The 18722-nt window shown below is 41.0% G+C and overlaps 1 protein-coding gene across 1 annotated transcript in view; it reads left to right on the top strand.

Annotated features, from left to right (window-relative positions):
• The window catches only part of prkg2 (protein kinase cGMP-dependent 2), a 37725-nt gene extending 19040 nt beyond the window's left edge, over nucleotides 1–18685 (top strand). The window contains exons 7-19 of the mRNA XM_085426438.1: nucleotides 279–356; nucleotides 5658–5752; nucleotides 6751–6819; nucleotides 7102–7200; nucleotides 7910–8060; nucleotides 8624–8760; nucleotides 10681–10770; nucleotides 10855–10996; nucleotides 12205–12368; nucleotides 12521–12643; nucleotides 12886–12948; nucleotides 13478–13544; nucleotides 14547–18685. Coding sequence (XP_085282564.1) covers nucleotides 279–356; nucleotides 5658–5752; nucleotides 6751–6819; nucleotides 7102–7200; nucleotides 7910–8060; nucleotides 8624–8760; nucleotides 10681–10770; nucleotides 10855–10996; nucleotides 12205–12368; nucleotides 12521–12643; nucleotides 12886–12948; nucleotides 13478–13544; nucleotides 14547–14642 — 1374 coding nt within the window. The 3' untranslated portion in view covers nucleotides 14643–18685. The remainder of the gene's footprint in view (nucleotides 1–278; nucleotides 357–5657; nucleotides 5753–6750; nucleotides 6820–7101; nucleotides 7201–7909; nucleotides 8061–8623; nucleotides 8761–10680; nucleotides 10771–10854; nucleotides 10997–12204; nucleotides 12369–12520; nucleotides 12644–12885; nucleotides 12949–13477; nucleotides 13545–14546) is intronic.
• Nucleotides 18686–18722: the final 37 nt, after the last annotated feature.

The following is an 18722-nucleotide window of genomic DNA, read 5'->3' as shown; positions in this document are numbered from 1 at the left end:
AAATTCATCCTAACTCAAGCCCCCATTAACAGACATTAAAAACATCATAATTAATATTTTTCTATTGACTTAATTTTCATTTTCCCCATGAGCCCTGAAAATCTCTGCTGAACAGCAGGCTGAGAGGCTCTGAATGACTGGGCGTCACTGACAGCTGCTCTCAGCCCGCAGGGCCCGGCTACCAGGAATCAGACTGGCTGCTCCAGTGATTAAATCAATGCAACGTCTCAGTTCTGACGGTTGTCCTCCCCCGATCTCACACCCTTCCTTCCCTTTAGGAATACTATGACAAAGGCGAGTACGTCATCCGAGAGGGAGAGGAGGGCAGCACCTTTTACATCATCGCACAAGGAAAGGTAACGTGTTTGTCGTTTGTTGAACAAGCTGCACGAACACAAAGCCACATGATTCAAAGATAATTTAGGGTTATGCTAAACCTAAACTTGCTTCTGACACCGATACACTATATATTAAGAAAAGATTTAGCCTTTGTGAAGTGAAGCCAGTTCAGAAGTGCTTTAAACCTGCATTCTTTCTACTGGCCAGCAGGGGGAGATTCTTTGGGGGTGTCTTATTGACAGCGATCGTGGCTCAAGAGTTGGTAGTTCGTCTGATAATCGGAAGGTTGCCGATTCGAGCCCCGGCTCGGACAGTCTCGGTCGTTGTGTCCTTGGGCAAGACACTTCACCTACCGCCTACTGGTGATGGCCAGAGGGGCCGATGGCGCGATATGGTAGCCTCGCCTCTGTCAGTCTGCCCCAGGGCAGCTGTGGCTACAACTGTAGCTGCCTCCACCAGTGTGTGAATGTGAGAGTGAATGAATAGTGGTATTGTAAAGCGCTTTGAGGTTTCTCGAAAAGCGCTATATAAATGCAATCCATTATTATTAGAAGTATTTGAGAAAACGATCCAACTTCTCACTTGATTCACGACCTTCGTAAACATTTTCTTGTTGAGTTCGTGGTCTCAGTTACTAGTTGTAAGTCTTATTTATTACAGCCTGATCCTCCTTTTGCAAATTATGATTACAAATAGAGTCAAAGAGTCAAACAAATGGGGGCTTTGGAGCTTGGCTAACCTGTCATTCATAAGCTGTAAACTGGGATATGTTGACGCTAATAATAACCCGTCGTTCTCAAAAAGAAACAAGCCGTACATCCTCGCCCTCAGCAGTCATTTCTGTGGATATTTGCTTCATGACTGAGCAGGATGCTGCTGTTGTTGCAGTTTTGGAATAAACTAATCACCAAAACCAAACTAGATCATTTTTATGAATAGCATCAGTGCATTACTACTTTTACTTTAAGAATTATTAATCAAAAATAGTAAATGCTTTCTATGTTGCCAGTCAGTCTAACTTGTCATTCATAGTTTTTGCTATTGTCAGTTATAAAAATATAAAACGCATGAGCTGCACTGCAGAGACTTCTGAGACATTTTCTGCAACAATGGCACTCATTAGGGACACCAGCCATAATCCTGTCTTCCAACAATAGAATAAATCCTCAAGTGCTTTGGTGAGATAAGACTACATGATGTCTCCATTGCACGGATCCGGATGCTGCTCCCGTATTTGCAGCAAAAGCTCTTGTTACTCAGCCTGAGTGCCAAACAGCTGCTCGAGCACCGCTCGACTCTCAAAGCTTTGCAGGACGTTGCTTCAATCTGGTTTCCACAAATGAAAACGACGCTGCATACAGCAGTGTTTTATAGTAAGCACATCTCCAACAAAAGAAAGAGGAGCATCTTGGTAATATACCTGCCTCATATCGCGTTTAACGTTTAATCATTAAGAGAGAAAATGTCCAAAAGACAAGATAAAACACACACAGAATAAGTGTCTTCCCTCAGTAACAGTCCAATATGTCGACCAGTATGTTGACCAAACTGTACGTGAGTCTGGGGAGTTGTAGGGCTATGACTCACCCGCCAGTCTGTCTGATAAGTCGGGAACCCGACACCAGAGCTGTCCACGGGGACTCTCAAAATGCCATTATGAGCTGATCCGAGACTGCAGCTCTTCAGCGCTAAGCTAACCAAACCAAACCAAAGAGAGACACATGTTGTTTGGAAAGAAGGGGGCTAATACAGGAAATGCCCCCCACCCCTCCTCTTTGTAACCCCCCCAAACGAGGGTAGAAATAACATCTGAGAGTGCCTGCCATCAGGAAAAACAGGGAAGTAAAGGTCAGTGGGGTCAAATGGGACACTTAGCTAAAGCACGCTTTGACCATAACGGCTGTGATGTAATTGTGGCATTTTTTCGGCACCACGATGCCACCAGTGGGATGCTTGACCTCGGCCAGGGTGGGCCGCTGGTTTTCAGTGCTTCACAAATTACTGAAAGGTTTGACAACTCTCAGGCTGCAGGCGTGGAATGGTGGAAGCCTGCAGCTCGAGCAGGCAACAGTTTGAAGAGGAAAATCAGAGACGTCTGATATGCAAATAATGCTTCTATTCAAACAGCAAGTCAGGAAAGCATAAAGTACTTCAACACCACCACATCACACTGGGCCCATCATGTTCCATGTTAAGTACACTACTCCTTAAAAGCACATTTGTGTACGCACTGTAACATTAAATTAATAGTTAATGTAATCTTCATTATAATTCGTTCAGTTTGAGGGCCTGCTTTCACCAAACATCACTTCTGTGTAAAAGAAATAGGAGAAAAACCAGGCCATGTGTCACACAGTCGTCTAGGTGAGATGAGGGGAAATCCAAAACAATTTCGAAGAAATTGTTGTGTTAAAGCTACGTAGCTACCAGCTTCCCCCCCCGGCCACCTCATCCAGCTCTGCCAGAAGTGAAGGGACAGAACAGACAGGTTCTCATCTGGAAGCTTTATTAAAGGCCATGGAGGCCTGACTGTGTGGATTTATGAAGAGAGTACTGCAGGACTGTGTCAATGTCTTCTACAGAAAAAATGTTGAGTTTCAGACTATTTTATTTTTTTGAACAAAACAGGTTTGTTAAAAGTCTCTGCCCGTTTAACAAACCTAGAGGGGAGGAGAGAGGATTTTAAAAACGGGTCTGTCTATGCCCACATAGACGTCGCTTTAAAAATCGTGCCTGATTATACAAAATGTTAATCAGTAACTGTCATGATCCTGGGTCCTTTTGACCCAGCGTTTTGTGTTTTCTCTTCGCGATTTTGGTTCTGTTCTTCCTCTGGTTAGTGTTTACTCTGTTCTGCCCGTGTGTTCCTGTATCTAGTCCGCGTTTCTTAGTTTGTGTCCTTTCATGTGTAAGTTCCTGTTTTATTGTGAAGGTCTGTGTCTTATGTGAGTGTTTTCAGTTTGCCTCCCTAGTTTCGTCATGTTAATTACTCCCAGCTGTGTCCCCACCTGTATGTAATCCCCCTGTGTTCTCTGAGTGTATTTAAGTTGTGTCTTCTGTCATAGTAGTTGCTGGTTCGTCTGTGTTGTTTCCCCTCGGTCTCCCTGCGTCTTCCCGTATGTATTTCCCCGGACCTCCCTGCATCCTCGTTTCTGGTTTGTGTTATTAGTTCTACCCAGTTTAGGTTTTCCTGTTTCATGGTACCCACACCGTTGCTGTTTGTATTTTCGGTTGTCAAATAAACACTCATCTGCACCAGAGCTGCCGCATTTTGGGTCCTATTTCAACTCCACACGGCTTGCCCCGCAAACCGTGACAGTAACTTATCTACGACATTTCGGATTATGTACTATTAGAGAAGACTTTAAACTAAACTCAAACATTTGGAAGGTTGTTTCAGTTCTTTAGCATTTTATGTTTTTATAGTGCTTTAAAAAAAATTTGAGAAAATTAAAAGCGTCTGTAGGAGGTGAAGAGATGAACATCCAGCATCCAGACGTCTGATATGCAAATAATGCTTCTATTCAAACAGCAAGTCAGGAAAGCATAAAGTACTTCAACACCACCACATCACACTGGGCCCATCATGTTCCATTTGGTATAATTAAGTACACTCCTTAAAAGCACATTTGTGTACGCACTGTAACATTAAATTAATAGTTAATGTAATCATTCATTATAATTCAATTCAATTCAATTTTATTTATATAGCGCCAAATCACAACAAAAGTCGCCTCAAGGCGCTTCATAGATACAGAGAAAAACCCAACAATCATATGACCCCCTATGAGCAAGCACTTTGGCAACAGTGGGAAGGAAAAACTCCCTTTTAACAGGAAGAAACCTCCAGCAGAACCAGGCTCAGGGAGGGGCGGGGCCATCTGCTGCGACCGGTTGGGGTGAGAGAAGGAAGACAGGATAAAGACATGCTGTGGAAGAGAGACAGAGATTAATAACAGATATGATTCAATGCAGAGAGGTCTATTAATACATAGTGAGTGAGAAAGGTGACTGGAAAGGAAAAACTCAATGCATCATGGGAATCCCCCGGCAGCGTACGTCTATTGCAGCATAACTAAGGGAGGATTCAGGGTCACCTGGTCCAGCCCTAACTATATGCTTTAGCAAAAAGGAAAGTTTGAAGCCTAATCTTGAAAGTAGAGATAGTGTCTGTCTCCCGAATCCAAACTGGAAGCTGGTTCCACAGAAGAGGGGCCTGAAAACTGAAGGTTCTGCCTCCCATTCTACTTTTAAATACTCTAGGAACAACAAGTAGGCCTGCAGAGCGAGAGCGAAGTGCTCTAATAGGGTGATATGGTACTACAAGGTCATTAAGATAAGATGGGGCCTGATTATTTAAGACCTTGTATGTGAGGAGCAGGATTTTGAATTCAATTCTGGATTTAACAGGAAGCCAATGAAGGGAAGCCAAAACAGGAGAAATCTGCTCTCTCTTTCTAGTCCCTGTCAGGACTCTTGCTGCAGCATTTTGGATTAGCTGAAGGCTTTTCAGTGAGTTTTTTGGACATCCTGATAATAATGAATTACAGTCGTCCAGCCTGGAAGTAATAAATTCGTTCAGTTTGAGGGCCTGCTTTCACCAAACATCACTTCTGTGTAAAAAAAATAGGAGAAAAACCAGGCCATGGGTCACACAGTCGTCTAGGTGAGATAAGGGGAAATCCAAAACAATTTTGAAGAAATTGTTGTGTTAAAGCTACGTAGCTACCAGCTCCCCATCCAGCTCTGCCAGAAGTGGAGGGACACCAAGGCCTTCTCAGGCTAGCAAAGAGATCTAATCTGTCCTGCAAACTGGACAAACTAGATTGAACCGAAGTAGCAAGAGAAAAAGAACAGCGATACATCATCGTCTGACAGACAGACAGGTTCTCATCTGGAAGCTTCATTAAAGGCCATGGAGGCCTGACTGTATGGATTTATGAAGAGAGTACTGCAGACTGTGTCAATGTCTTCTATTTAATTTTTTTGAACAAAACAGGTTTGTTAAAAGTCTCTGCCTGTTTAACAAACCTAGAGGGGAGGAGAGAGGATTTTAAAAACGGGTCCACGTAGACGTCGCTTTAAAAATCATGCCTGATTATACAAAATGTTAATCAGTAACTGTTATCTACGACATTTCAGATTATGTACTATTAGAGAAGACTTTAAACTAACCTCAAACATTTGGAAGGTAGGTTATGTCTGTTGTTTCAGTTCTTTAGCATTTTATGTTTTTATAGTGCTTTAAAAAAATTAGAGAAAATCAAAGCGTCTGTAGGAGGTGAAGAGATGAACATCCAGCAAACTGTCTTGTGCAGGTGAAAGTGACCCAGACCACCGAGGCCCACAAGCTGCCACAGATCATCAACACGCTGCAGAAGGGAGACTACTTTGGAGAAAAAGCACTTATAAGGTAAAATACAGCAACAGTCAGGTCATGTCAACAAAAGACTGAAATATTCAAACAGCGTCAGGGGATTGTTGTGGACTGGTGCTATATAGATGAATATTAAAGGTAAGGATTGGGAGGTAACACAACGCAGCACCTGCTTCAATACCGAGACCAATGCTAGGATAACATAGTGCAAAACAATTAATTAGTGAATACAGACAAAATCTGAAAAATGAACCAACCACAGCTTTGGAAATCATGTGGAGCCCTCTTCGATGCATCATAAACAAACAAGGACCAGCTCACTCTCTCTGTGTTTTTAAGGGAAGGGTTTTGTTTTTGTTTTCTTTTATATGTAAGAACTAATTAGGCAGCTCATTCTTTTGTCTTTAAAGCCATAACACATAAAAAAGAAAGAAAAAGAAATGTGACATGATATTTGGATGCAAACTATGTGATGTTTAGAATCTCCTTATGCCAGTATCATTTCCTAAATGTTGCAGCAATAAACAAAGATAGTAGAAATTAAAAACATGTTTTGAAAACCATTTTAAAAAGTATTATATGAAAGTTTGATCTTATTTGACCTTGTAGATGAGGTCAGAGGTCCAAAGTAACGTGATATTTCAGATCCCAGACATCATTCCCGATATGTTGTCAATACAAACAATGGCAGTAAGAAACATAGTTTTAAGTGGCTTTATAGCACCCTCAGATCGATCTACTGACCTTAAAAGTCTGACATGATATTTTAAATCTTTATACTTTAAAGGCTCTTTGTCAACTTTCCACCGATAAATCTGTAACCATGAATAACTTTTTATTCACTAAACTTTAGTGAATTGTTTATCAGAATGATTTAAAAATGTTTCAAGTTTTGTATTCACAGAAAAAACACACAAAAGCATAATGTGGGCAGAGGTAGAAATAGCTTCATAATGCCAAATTCACAATGAAAACAGTTGTAAAATGTACAGTTGTCTTAGTTTTTGTGTGCATGTGATTCACATCTCTTTCAGTGACGACGTCAGGTCTGCCAATATCATTGCTGATGAGAACGGGGTGGAGTGCCTCGTCATCGACAGAGAGTGAGTATTGAGATTTAAAATAATGCCTAAAAGGTTGTAAAAGACATGCTTTTGTTCACCCGATAATGACTCTGAACAAAGACGCCAGTCTATGATGAAGAACAAAGCTGTACTCTGATACATTTCAGCCGGTGTCAACATTTTCTTTTTCCAGACGTTTTCCCACAAAAATTCATTCGTTATCTCACCGTGTTCGATCGCTATCAGTGATCTGAGTTCAGATTTGGAATCAGCCAACATTCCAGTGGTTCGTTTGCTAATGTGCCGATGTCTTTTTTCTAGGACATTTGATCAGACGGTGGGCACCTTCAATGAGCTGCAGAAGTACCTCCAAGGGTACGTGGCAACACTCGATCGCGACGACAAGAAGAGACATGCCAAGTAGGTGCAGCACCCGATGTTCACGACAGTGAACAAAAATGTTCTGAGCATGGAAAAAGAAATGGGTTGCATTACAGAGAAATGACTACTTATTGCAAAACAAACTGCACATCACTGCAATGTTTAATTATTCTCAGCTTCTGGGTTGATACAATGTCTGCAGGTTGTTAAGTTTTTGTGTTGCAAAGGAGATTCACGTTATAGTTTTTTTCATGCTTAGATTTTTTTACCTCTTGTTTCAGTTTAGCTGTTTTTACCAAGTTAAAGTAGAAACGTGACACACCATCCTTCTTATCCGGGGTATTTAACGAGTACTGAAAACCTTCTGTTCTTACTGCATCCACATCGAACTTTTCCACTTCTATCAACGACTCTGTGAGCTTTACACATTCATCCCTTTTCAAACACACTTTACGGATAATACAGCGAGGAGAAGACTCGCTCAAAATTCTGATGAAAACATAAGCTGGTGTTCGCCATCTGAGGCACTCGTCTGTTAGCTGTTTTTTCTCTGTTAAAGTTTTCGTTGGCTCACTTGTCAGCAGATGAAATGTTCAGATATTCACTTAAATTGTAATAAATTATGATTTGAAAGATACAGATGTGAAAACTCCACTCACAGATGTACAGTAGTTATGATCTACTGCTTCTCTTGCTAAATGTTTAGGTTAAGGTAGACACTCTGTTTTTGTCTGTGTCTTCCATCCAGGTCGTCTGTGTCACGCCACCAAAGTCAGCCTCTGTCTCCTGACGTCATCCAGCTGACGGAACTGGTTTCCGAATTCTCTTCATCCAGGCCCTTTGATCACCTGGAGGTCATTGCTACCCTTGGGGTCGGCGGGTTTGGACGAGTAGAACTGGTAAGAGCTGACCTTTGGTGAGTTTGAGAATCTTCCAGCATTCAGTTTGTCTGCAGTAACTGAAAAAATGCAATCTGTTGGATTGAGAATGCCTACTGAAGAATATCCTATTTCTTTTTGGGGTTATTATCCATGAGCGCTGCGCAACCGGTTTTGCAGCATTTGGTTGAATCTTTGCAGAGAGTGTAGTCCTACACACTCTTCATCCTGCTGGTTGTATCAGCAGTAACACCATCAATAAACACTAGTAACCTCCACCATGTTCGATGGTTGATGCTCTTCTCCATCCTTTTCTCTTCCCATCATGTTAATCTTGGTTTCATCTTTGCAAAGAATCTTTTTTTCAGAATTGTGCAGGTTCTTTTAGATGTTTTCTGGCAAAATCTAATCTGACCTTCTTCATATAGAAATTATTATTTTGATAGTGCATCAATTTACTCTACTGAAAGTTCATTAGGACGGTGTTTTCATGGGTAGGAGTAAACTTAATGTTTACATGGGAACCATGCCTGCTGTTTGAGGTCTGTGCTGAGTCACACCCACCCTGTCATGTCCATCTGCAGGTGAAGGTGAAGACTGAGGATGTCACCTTTGCACTCAAGGTCATCAAAAAGAAGCACGTGGTGGACAACAGGCAGGAAGAACACATCCACTCAGAGAGGAGGATCCTCGCGGAGGCTCGCTCGCCTTTCGTAGTCAAGTGCGTCCTCTTGCCCAGCCTTGGAACTCATTTCCATTTTTTATCCTACATGATGAATCTCTGCTCCATTAGTCTGGGAACACAATGCTGCGCTTATTAGTTTTTGATGAGATCACCGTCGGGGACCTGAGCAGATTACATCTTCTCAGTGGGGTAGAATAGCAGGGGATATTGAGATGTCTGCTAAGAAAATGTGGTTATTTCTTATGAAATATTGCAACAGGAGCTTTTCTTTGTCTTTTGTGAGATTACGATGATCCGATTTCACCGTATGCAGTGGAACAGACTCTGATATTAAAGCCATTCTTCACCTTCTGTAACGCTCATCCAGCTAACCTCCTCTTCATACACTCTGTGTACCTATTTTATTCCTAATCTGGTTTCAAGACCGACGTCGGGTGATGTAAGACTTAAGGCTACGTACGGTGGCATTGTGGTGGAGTGGTTGACACCCACGCTGCAGTTTTAAGAGCCTTTAAGCTTAATGTTGAATCACGGATGTCGATCTAGGCTCCTATTTACACTAAAATCTGAAAACATTACTTCATATATTAAGCTAGAATTAATTCATTTATGTGATAATTACAGCTCGGGTGAAATTTAATAATTTAGGTGCCCTGCTTCCTGTTTATCATATATTTTGTATTTTTGTTGCTTTTCATGGGTAATCTAGCAGCCCTCTGCTAGACCGTCAATTTTATGTTACAATCTAAACATATACAATGATTTTTGTGCAGTTTTAGCATCATTTATCAAACAGTTTTCAAGATATAATTTTTTGAAAAACGAGCCGTTGACCCACCTGATTTTCCCCACGTTGAAATCAAGGCAGTATCAAGAAAAGTCCAGCACTCCTGCAAAGTCCAACATTTGAGTACCAGAGATGCGTTACTGTAATACTTTAATACTTTTTTCAAGTAATGAGTAAAGTAAGGGATTAGTATTGCAAAAAAAATTAGATTACCGTTACTTTCCCGTAAGCACGCTGCATTACTGCGTTACTAAATCGTGATTTTGTTTGTGAGAGTGTCTCGTGACAATGACGTTAAGCGCGTGCGACCATGCAGAGTTTAAAGCTTGGAAGTACTGACATTACTTTGATTCCGTAAAAAGTGACAAAAACATTAGCGTCCGCTGTTCACTCTGTGTGGGAAGAAAACTTATTTTTGCATAAAGTTAAAACTAATAAAACAAGTTTTCAAAAGAGACTTTTTCATTTGATTCAATTTTACATGATGGATTATGCAGAAAAACAGAATTTGGCTGAAAGGTCTATTGCTTCATTACTTATCCGGGTTGTGTATCATGTTTTCAAAAAGTAACTAAGTAATAAAGTAACTAATTACTTTTGAAAATAAGTAATCAGTAAAGGGATTACTTTTTTTTTGTTACTTTCTTGGAGAAGAGCACTGTTGACCACACACTAAAACAAACAAAAGAAAATTCACATTGTAAATGACAACTACTGATTATTTTGAATGTGATAGTTGAATTTAACAATACTGTTGTAAATATAGCATAAAGAATACTTTAATATAAAATTGTTGCCATTTTCATTCAACTTTCATGGCTGATTGAGCAAATATGACATGTTTAAAAACCAAAATATCAGTGGAGTCAAAATAGAATAAATACTAGATTTTCCAGATGGTATCGAATTATAACTCAGAAAGTGATTTGGTTAAATATGTGCAAATCTTTTAGACCTGAGAGTCTTAGCAGTTGTCTGCCCCTGATGGTTCTTTCACCAGCTGCACGTCTGGTTGTCTTCAGTCTCAAATATTGTCGGGTTCTTTATGAAACTGCGTCAACCACATAAATAAATCAAAGGAATAAAAAGACTAATGCTGATCTCAAATGATGATAAAATGGCATTTGTTGTATTTAAAGCTAAACTTGTTTGTGTTTCATTTTCTCCAGACTGTATCGCACATTCAAGGATAACAAATATGTGTACATGCTGCTGGAGGCCTGTCTGGGTGGAGAGGTCTGGAGTCTGCTCAGGGACAGGTAGGAGATGCCAACCATTGTCTGGAGCCACTGTCACAAAAGCTGCAAAAGGTTTTAATAGGATGTTTGGGTTTTGGTCTTCAGGGGCAGCTTTGATGAATCTGCTGCTAAATTCTGCATTGGCTGTGTCACGGAGGCTTTCGAGTACCTCCACCGGAAAGGTGTCCTCTACAGAGACCTGAAGCCTGAGAACCTCATTCTGGATTCTGAAGGATACATCAAACTGGTGAGATTAGTTCCAGAAAGTAAACGCATTTTGTCTCAGAACCATGAAAGAACAACACTTGTCAGCATGTTCCTCCCGCTTTGATGACCAGTGCATTTCTTATAGTTTGGAGTCATCAGGCTTAATCAAAATGTGTGTTTCCAGACTCCAGGATGCAACCGTTTTGGTCTTAACTCATTCACTGCCAGCCATTGGCAGTGAATGAGTTAAACCCATTGACTCATTCACTGCAATTGACGGCTATAGACGTCAATTGCAGTGAATGAGTTAATTGCGACCAAAAAAGTCTGTCAGGCACAACTAAACATTTCCTTTGGTCACACCTGTGTGTGCGCCTGACATTTGGCAGGTCTGTGAGCGTTTTGCTTTGTTTTTTTCTCCACCCACGTTCTGCGTCATCCATTTAAATGCTGTGCAAATTGATGCAGCTAATTCCTCTGCTCTGCGGGTGCTGTGAGCTCTACCGTGCCCTGATCTGTGACTCACAGGTGCTTTTAGGGTTTGTGGCTTGAGTCACAAGTTTAGTGTTCTGCCGAGTATGTCATGTATTAGTGACATATGGTGAATTATTCACTAATATAAGAATGGGAGCATGGTAGCACAAGGGTTAGCAAGAAGGTCCTGGGTTCGACTTCTGGCCACTGTTTTAATAACGTGCACCAGTGCATGCAGTATGAAGTATAGTTTAAATAGTTTGGTAGTAAGCAATTAAAAGGGCTACTAAAAGAAAGGGGGAGCACTGTAACTACAGTTTTAGTGGTTACTGGCACATTTACTGAAAGCAAATCAAACTTTGACAGCGTCACAACATTATAGCTTCATTACACATGAACATCACGTCTGCTGACCCAGCAGGGCAGTGAACAAATGCTATGACAAGCTAGTTATGGATACAGTAAGTAGGATGGATAAGAAAACAATGAATTAGGGAGAAATTCATGTCACATAACACATTTTTTGTTGATTGGTTTCTTTTTCATGTGTCTGATAAAACTGCTTAGACGTCACGATGTTTTATGGCATCTAAGCAGACATAAGCAGCACAGTGGTTTCTTAAAGAGTAAGGCTTTTAATGTAGGCAGGTATTTTTGTGGAAAAGCCTTAAAGGCTCCCCAGAGGACTTTTAAAAGTTTCAACATTACTGTATACTTGTATGCTGACAGGCTGACAGTAAACATCTCTTTAAAGACTAAACTCTCCTTTTCCAGGTCGACTTTGGCTTTGCCAAGAAGATCAGATGTGGCCAGAAGACTTGGACCTTCTGTGGCACTCCAGAGTATGTGGCACCAGAGATCATCCTCAACAAAGGCCACAACTTCAGTGTGGATTTTTGGTCTTTGGGCATCCTGGTGTTTGAGCTTCTTACCGGCAGGTTAGAGCACGCGTTCTTCTGTGATTCCAATCTGCAGCAAGATCATCCTTTCACTCATCCACTTCACTCTGCCCACTGACCTGCAGTCATTTTTACACAAAGTACTGCTAAAAGCTTGCTGAATATCTGCCGATTTTTTCTTCACTCCACAGTCCTCCGTTCTCAGGAATTGACCAGATGATGACGTACACTTTCATCTTGAGAGGCATTGAGAAGATGGACTTCCCGAAGAAGATAACAAAGAGACCGGAGGACCTCATACGCAAGCTATGCAGGTACACACTCACATGCGCAGGCCGACATACCTGAAGCTTAAGTAGACACAAAATTCTCGATTCAGATTTTCAGGACAGAGTCTGATGATGGCTGATGTGCTCAGTATACCTGACACCCAGGTACATTAAACAGTTTTCTTCAAGCTCTGAACAACAGAGCAGGAAAACATAACCCAACCATCTTGGAACTAGCACAGTAATTTGGTGAAGAGTTAATTTCCTGACTTTGATCTGTTTTATAGGCGGAACCCCTCAGAGCGACTGGGTAATCTCAAAAATGGAATAACTGATATTAAGAAGCACAGGTAAGTAGGAACTGACTCATTTGTTGTGGATCTCAGCGGGAAGATTAGTTCCACAAATTAGCACTGATTGAACATTATGGATGAAGGCTCGTGGTTCATAGCCTTTACAATTAGATAATCACTGAACAGTGTGCAAGAGCAGTCGGATGCAAACATCGTCAAGGCTTATCAAATGATTGAACTTGCCACTTGCCTTTTTCCTTTACAAAGACAGCATGAGGCTACCGCATTACAGGAAACAATATATACTCATAATGCAGGGATTGATATGTTGTTCTTAAACGTGATGCTGACCTAGTTCTCATTTTCCATACTGAGCCAGGAATAGAAGTCAAAGTCCAAGTAAAATGTACAGAAAGAGTTCTTGATTCAGAACAAGTGACATTTAACAACCACTCGAATCACTGTTCAAACTTTAAATTGGGACGTTTCCTACTTTGCGTTTGTTCTGACAGAGTCAAACTCATATATGTAAATGTGAGAAGATAAATACACTTACAGATGTGTGTTTTCTCTAATGTATCTGAAGGTGGTTTAATGGCTTCAACTGGGAGGGGCTGAAGGCAAGGACGTTACCATCGCCACTGAAAAGAGAAGTAAGCTGTGATCAAACTTGTAACTTGTAGTTCCACGTCATGACTGAAGCGTGATTAAACTTTCAGAACAAAATATCTGTTTGCTGTTTAAAGTGTGCAGGAGACCTGTAGGCATATTAGCCGGCTGAAACAATGATCGCGGGACTTTTTAAAAGTCAAGCGTCCCGACGTCACTTCGGCTGTCTCCGTCTCTCCTTTTGTTGTCTGAGCTGCACTTCAGTGTGAAGGCCGGGACAAAAGATAAAAGCAGCTACAGCAGACAGGATGAGGCAGCTCCCAGAGCAATTTGTCAGATTCACCACTTCATTTACACCAGCACCGCTGCCAATCTTTAGTTCACTTCTAGCTCTTTCTTCCAGCCTCCTCCTGTCTCTGTAAAATCTCTCAGGAACTTTGATGGAGTTCAGATTTATTTTTCATCCAGTTTCCATTTGTTCTGCTTTTCTTAATCTAGCAAGTGCTGATTGCTTGATTTCCCCAAAAATCTTACTGTAGTTGCTTATCTGACTTTAGCCAGTCAGTGTAGAGCCCGAGGAGCTTTCTTCCAGCACAGAAATACCTGTCCCACAGCAGGCATTTCTTCCTTCTTACCCTTACGTGTGTGTTATGAACGCACACCCAATGTCTTATAGCTCCTGTTGTGGAAAAATGGGCTTAATAAGGATAAAGGAGGTAACTGTCAGGTGAATTCTCAGCAAGACGTGGCCATCATGCTTTCTGCCTCCTGCACACTTTATACTGTTCCACATTGGAAAAGGAAACCAGTGTCCCCCGCTCATGTGTAGTGATTTATCACGAGGGGTCACCACAGCAAGTAGCTCCACATTTGATTTAAGTTTTATTCCAGCTGCCCTTCCTGACACAACCCCAAAGGGAATTTGTATTAACCTTAAAAATGCCATGTTGAATTTTGTTGCCCCATCAGTTGTTACTATTTGATTTCAGACCAACTCAATGCTTTGCTAACCATCTCTCTCTCCTCTTCCTTCCTTTGCTCCATAGCTTACAGGACCAACAGATCACAGTTACTTCGACAGCTACCCTCCAGATGATGACAGTCCTCCTGATGAGCTGTCTGGTTGGGACATGGACTTCTGAGGGCTTCTCCTCCATCTTTCCAACATTTTCCTTCCACTGCACACATTAACAACTAAAATCTAACAGCAAAAGTGGACTTACAGGTGACTTTACATCACCTCAGCCATGGTTTAGCAGCTTTATGATTGTCACAGATTGACAGATAATTGAAAATGGGATATTACCAAAAGGTAAACCCGTATTGCTCCTGCATCTTCATACAACATGTGCACATTTGAATGGAAGCCTTCAAAGGTGTAAAGGTTTACTGCTTGACTTTTCTTTTACTCTCTGTTTCACACTATTTTTGACAAAGATGTCGAGAAAAATCGAAGCGATTCAGAACAGTTTTAAGCTGCTCCAACAGCCGTGTCAGCGTTCAACATTCGAACAAAACTGGATGTGAAATGCAAAAGCTTTTACCTCAGAGCAGTCGGGCCACCACCAAGACATTTGCCAGAAGCAGATTAAGAACATTACCAGAAAGGATTTTATTAATGCCAACAAAACAGAAGGTTCTGGTTAATGGTGCTCAGTGTCACATTAATTAGCATGAAGCTGCCTAGCTTGACATACAGGATTAATGTATTAATCGTTAACCCAGACAAAACTTCAGATGTAGCCCCGTTATGCAACAAAAAAGAAAGATTTCTAATATTTGTGTTGAATCACATTAAGTCAGGTAAGTTAACACTCCTTAGCTGGCTAATGTTAGTGGGCTAAGAGGACACTCAGGGCTACTGTGGCTGCACAGAATCAACTAGCTCAATTTGTGGTATTACTGTGGAATATAACAGGTTCTCATAGTTAGAATAAGTAAGGTTAGCATCACAGTAGGATAAAATTCTTTCTATACCTTCTATATGACGTACACTCATCAGCAACTGGGAGTCACAAGCCATATTATCAGTTCAACACCTCGTGCAGCCGCAGACACTCGGTAACAAAAATGCCACACAAACGGCTTCATCGGCTCACTGCAGAGTTAAACAGCTCGTTATGAAGCCGTCAGCCTGGAACCGGGTATTGGGATACACTAGGAGTCCATAATAACGCTATTATAAACATTAATGAGCTTCTCTATAATCTGCTGCTGATATGTGCTGCACCAGGGTGGTGTGCTGGATAAACACCTCCACCCCATATTCAATTAAAATGTTTATTTTTATTTATATAGGCCCAGTTCACAACAGTTGTCATCTCAAGACTCATTACATTATAAGCTAAAGACCCTACAGTATTACGGAGAGAACCTCAAAGATCACATGAGGTAGAGAAGCAGAACCAGCCTCAGGGAGGGGCAGGAAACTAACCAAAACTACAGGAGAGTTGATCCCATGCAATAGGGCGATATAAACACATGGGAAGTGATAACAGCCAGCACTGTGACTGGGAATAAACTCCTCCATGTAACTGTCCCCTTGTGGAAGTTTGAGCCCCTCTGTAAAGCACAGTAACCCTGTGAGTTATTTTAGAGCTGGTGAAAGAGAACGTGCACTTTAACCAATCCTGAACGTGCACTGTTTTCTTAAAAACATCTCCCAGTGGCAATGTGGGCATTTCAGGGTAGCTTTCCAGTTGGTAATACCCACAAAAAACAGTAAAAACAAAATTTATTGTGCTAACATCACATTAGAGTAACTACAGACATGCAGAAATTACAGAAATGATTCACTGCCGTGTTTGTAGTTTTTGATTTCCTGAAGTTATTGGGTACAGCTCAAGCTTTTTTAAGTTTGCCCTCAGGCACAGTACATTTTATGGATGGTCCAGAAACACTCGGATGGTGTCATCGAGCTTCATAACCGATTGCTTTGGAGGGACCAAGAGTTTATTCAGCTCAGCATTCTTTGCCATACGTCATACTATTCTTATTTTCAATTCCCTAATTGCTCTTTTACTTCAGAAACATCGATGCGGCCTTTATTTCTAACAGCTAAAGGGAATTTGAGGAGATGACACTGCATTGAAAACCAACACACGCTGGATATGAACCCCAACAGAAACATCCATGAAGCATCTGTAGCTCCTTGTGCCAACTGTGTTATCCTCACAGCCTCTTCACTTTTGTCACAGATGACAAACAAAGACAGGAACACCTTCTCTCCACTTGAATCATAAAGTGTGAGCGTCTCGCGGTGGGCTTCCTGAGCCGGAGACACGTTTGAGCCGTTGATGATGTGAGGAGGAACAGCAGAGGCCGAAGTGAGCAGAATATGTTTAGGGTTTACTGTGAGGTGATTCTGAGGAACCTGGGGTTTAAATTGGTGTGTTTTCCATTTTAAACATTTGAGGTACCACGTCTCTGTGTATATACTCAATGATATAAAGCACAAGCATCCGAAATACACAGTTTATACAATCTAACCTACTTGCTCCTTTATATAAACCTTAAAAAAAAAAACGGGTGAGTGAATTTGTAAATATCATGTATATTGTAAATGTGTCCTCTGATTGGTGAATGTATGTGTGAGTTTGGAGGAGCAGTGCTGTTTCAGGACAGAGTTTTTTAACTGCATTTACACAATCCCTTCAAACAGATCGGTTTAACATTTGAACTTTTTCATTTTATTAGTAAAGTGGCATTAACTCCAATTTCCTTTGGGCTGATCTGGAGGTTCTAGTCCACAGCAGATATTTCCTTTTCCTTTCAACAGCCCTAAAGAGGTCTTACCTGTGGTTGGATCACACTCAGAGATGTGGGCCGTCCTACAGTGGCCCACTTGTTGCTGCAATGGAAAACCGGAGGTGGATTTAGACGTTGAATTCACAAATTCTACTGTCATTACTGCAGAGGCAGATCTGATGGTAAAAGCAGAGGCATTTTGGTTAATGGCAGTCAGCGGAGCTCTCTCTGACAAATGAAGCTAGTGGTCTGTGCGTGAGAGTGGAAGTTGTTGGTTTATTTAAATGACTCATGATGTCTTGCATTGTAATCAGAAGATTCTCATCACAAAAAATGGAAATGTATCATGAGTGAAAGTGCAGTTTTATGAAGGTAAATATGATGCAAAATTCACGGGCCTGTAAGATAAAATGTAGAAAACATTTTAAGTTTTGTTTTCACTTTTAAAAATGTTTCACACTCTTGTGTTACATCTACAAGCTCTCACACGTTGCTACATGTTTACCTTAGTACAGTTTAGGCCAGCAAGCCCACGGGGTGTGATCATAAAGTTATGAGAACGGATCAATAAAAGTTTGATCCATTCTCACCTTGTTGTGCAACTTTGGACCATTTTCAGCGTGGCTGCTATTCTCTCAGAGGAAGTCCCATTATGTAATTGTACCTCTGGTATGTGCTGGATTTATTCCACTGCGTCAAAATGGTGATTCCTCAACCCTTCAGTGGGTGTGCTTCAACCTTTTAGAAAAGCAAATCTGTCGAGTGTACTTTGCACTCAAACTGGACAGCTAAAAACCTGCTAAGCTGTACCTGCAGACCCAGCTCTCATCAGCCGTGACAGTGCGAGATACAAAATCTGGGTCAGCTGGAAGCAGAAGTCTGAGGTTGGTGAGAAATCGCAGCACGGACAGTGAAATTTGTCAGAACTGGACATCCGGGGAGGGATCTAAAAATAGCAGCCACGCTGGAAGATGACTGAGAAGATGACCTTATGCGATTGGCCAAATATAAATCAGGCAAAGCTTTTGAATTTTATGAATATGTTCGAAAGTTCTTAATCAAATGTTATAGTGTAATAACAGATATGTGGGGAGGCAGCTAAATAGCTGACTTTAACACTTTAAAGTGGTTGAAGACAAAGTGATTGAACTTAACTGGATTGCTAATCAGCACACATAATGTGCTACACTGTATCTATACCTGCCTTTGTCTGACGCGATCCTGAAAAAATATATATACACTGTATATGAACAAAAAGTAAATAATCTAATAAAAAGGGAGCACACAAACATCCCTGTACATACAGATATACCTTTGAATTTTGGTACTTGTACCTCAGAAACAGATTTTGTGTTATTTTCAGGAGGTACAGAGGGAGAAAATACATGAACTTTAAGTATTTTTCTTTGTTTTAAAATGGGATACAGCATTTCATAACCAAAGGTTGACAAAAATTAAATACAATAAAAGTCTTG

The sequence above is a fragment of the Rhamphochromis longiceps genome, linkage group LG12 (genome assembly GCF_057381845.1).
Source record: "Rhamphochromis longiceps isolate RC_006_pf linkage group LG12, R_longiceps_female_GT1.1, whole genome shotgun sequence".
Lineage (NCBI taxonomy): Eukaryota > Metazoa > Chordata > Actinopteri > Cichliformes > Cichlidae > Rhamphochromis > Rhamphochromis longiceps.
This window is presented reverse-complemented; position numbering and strand designations above follow the sequence as displayed.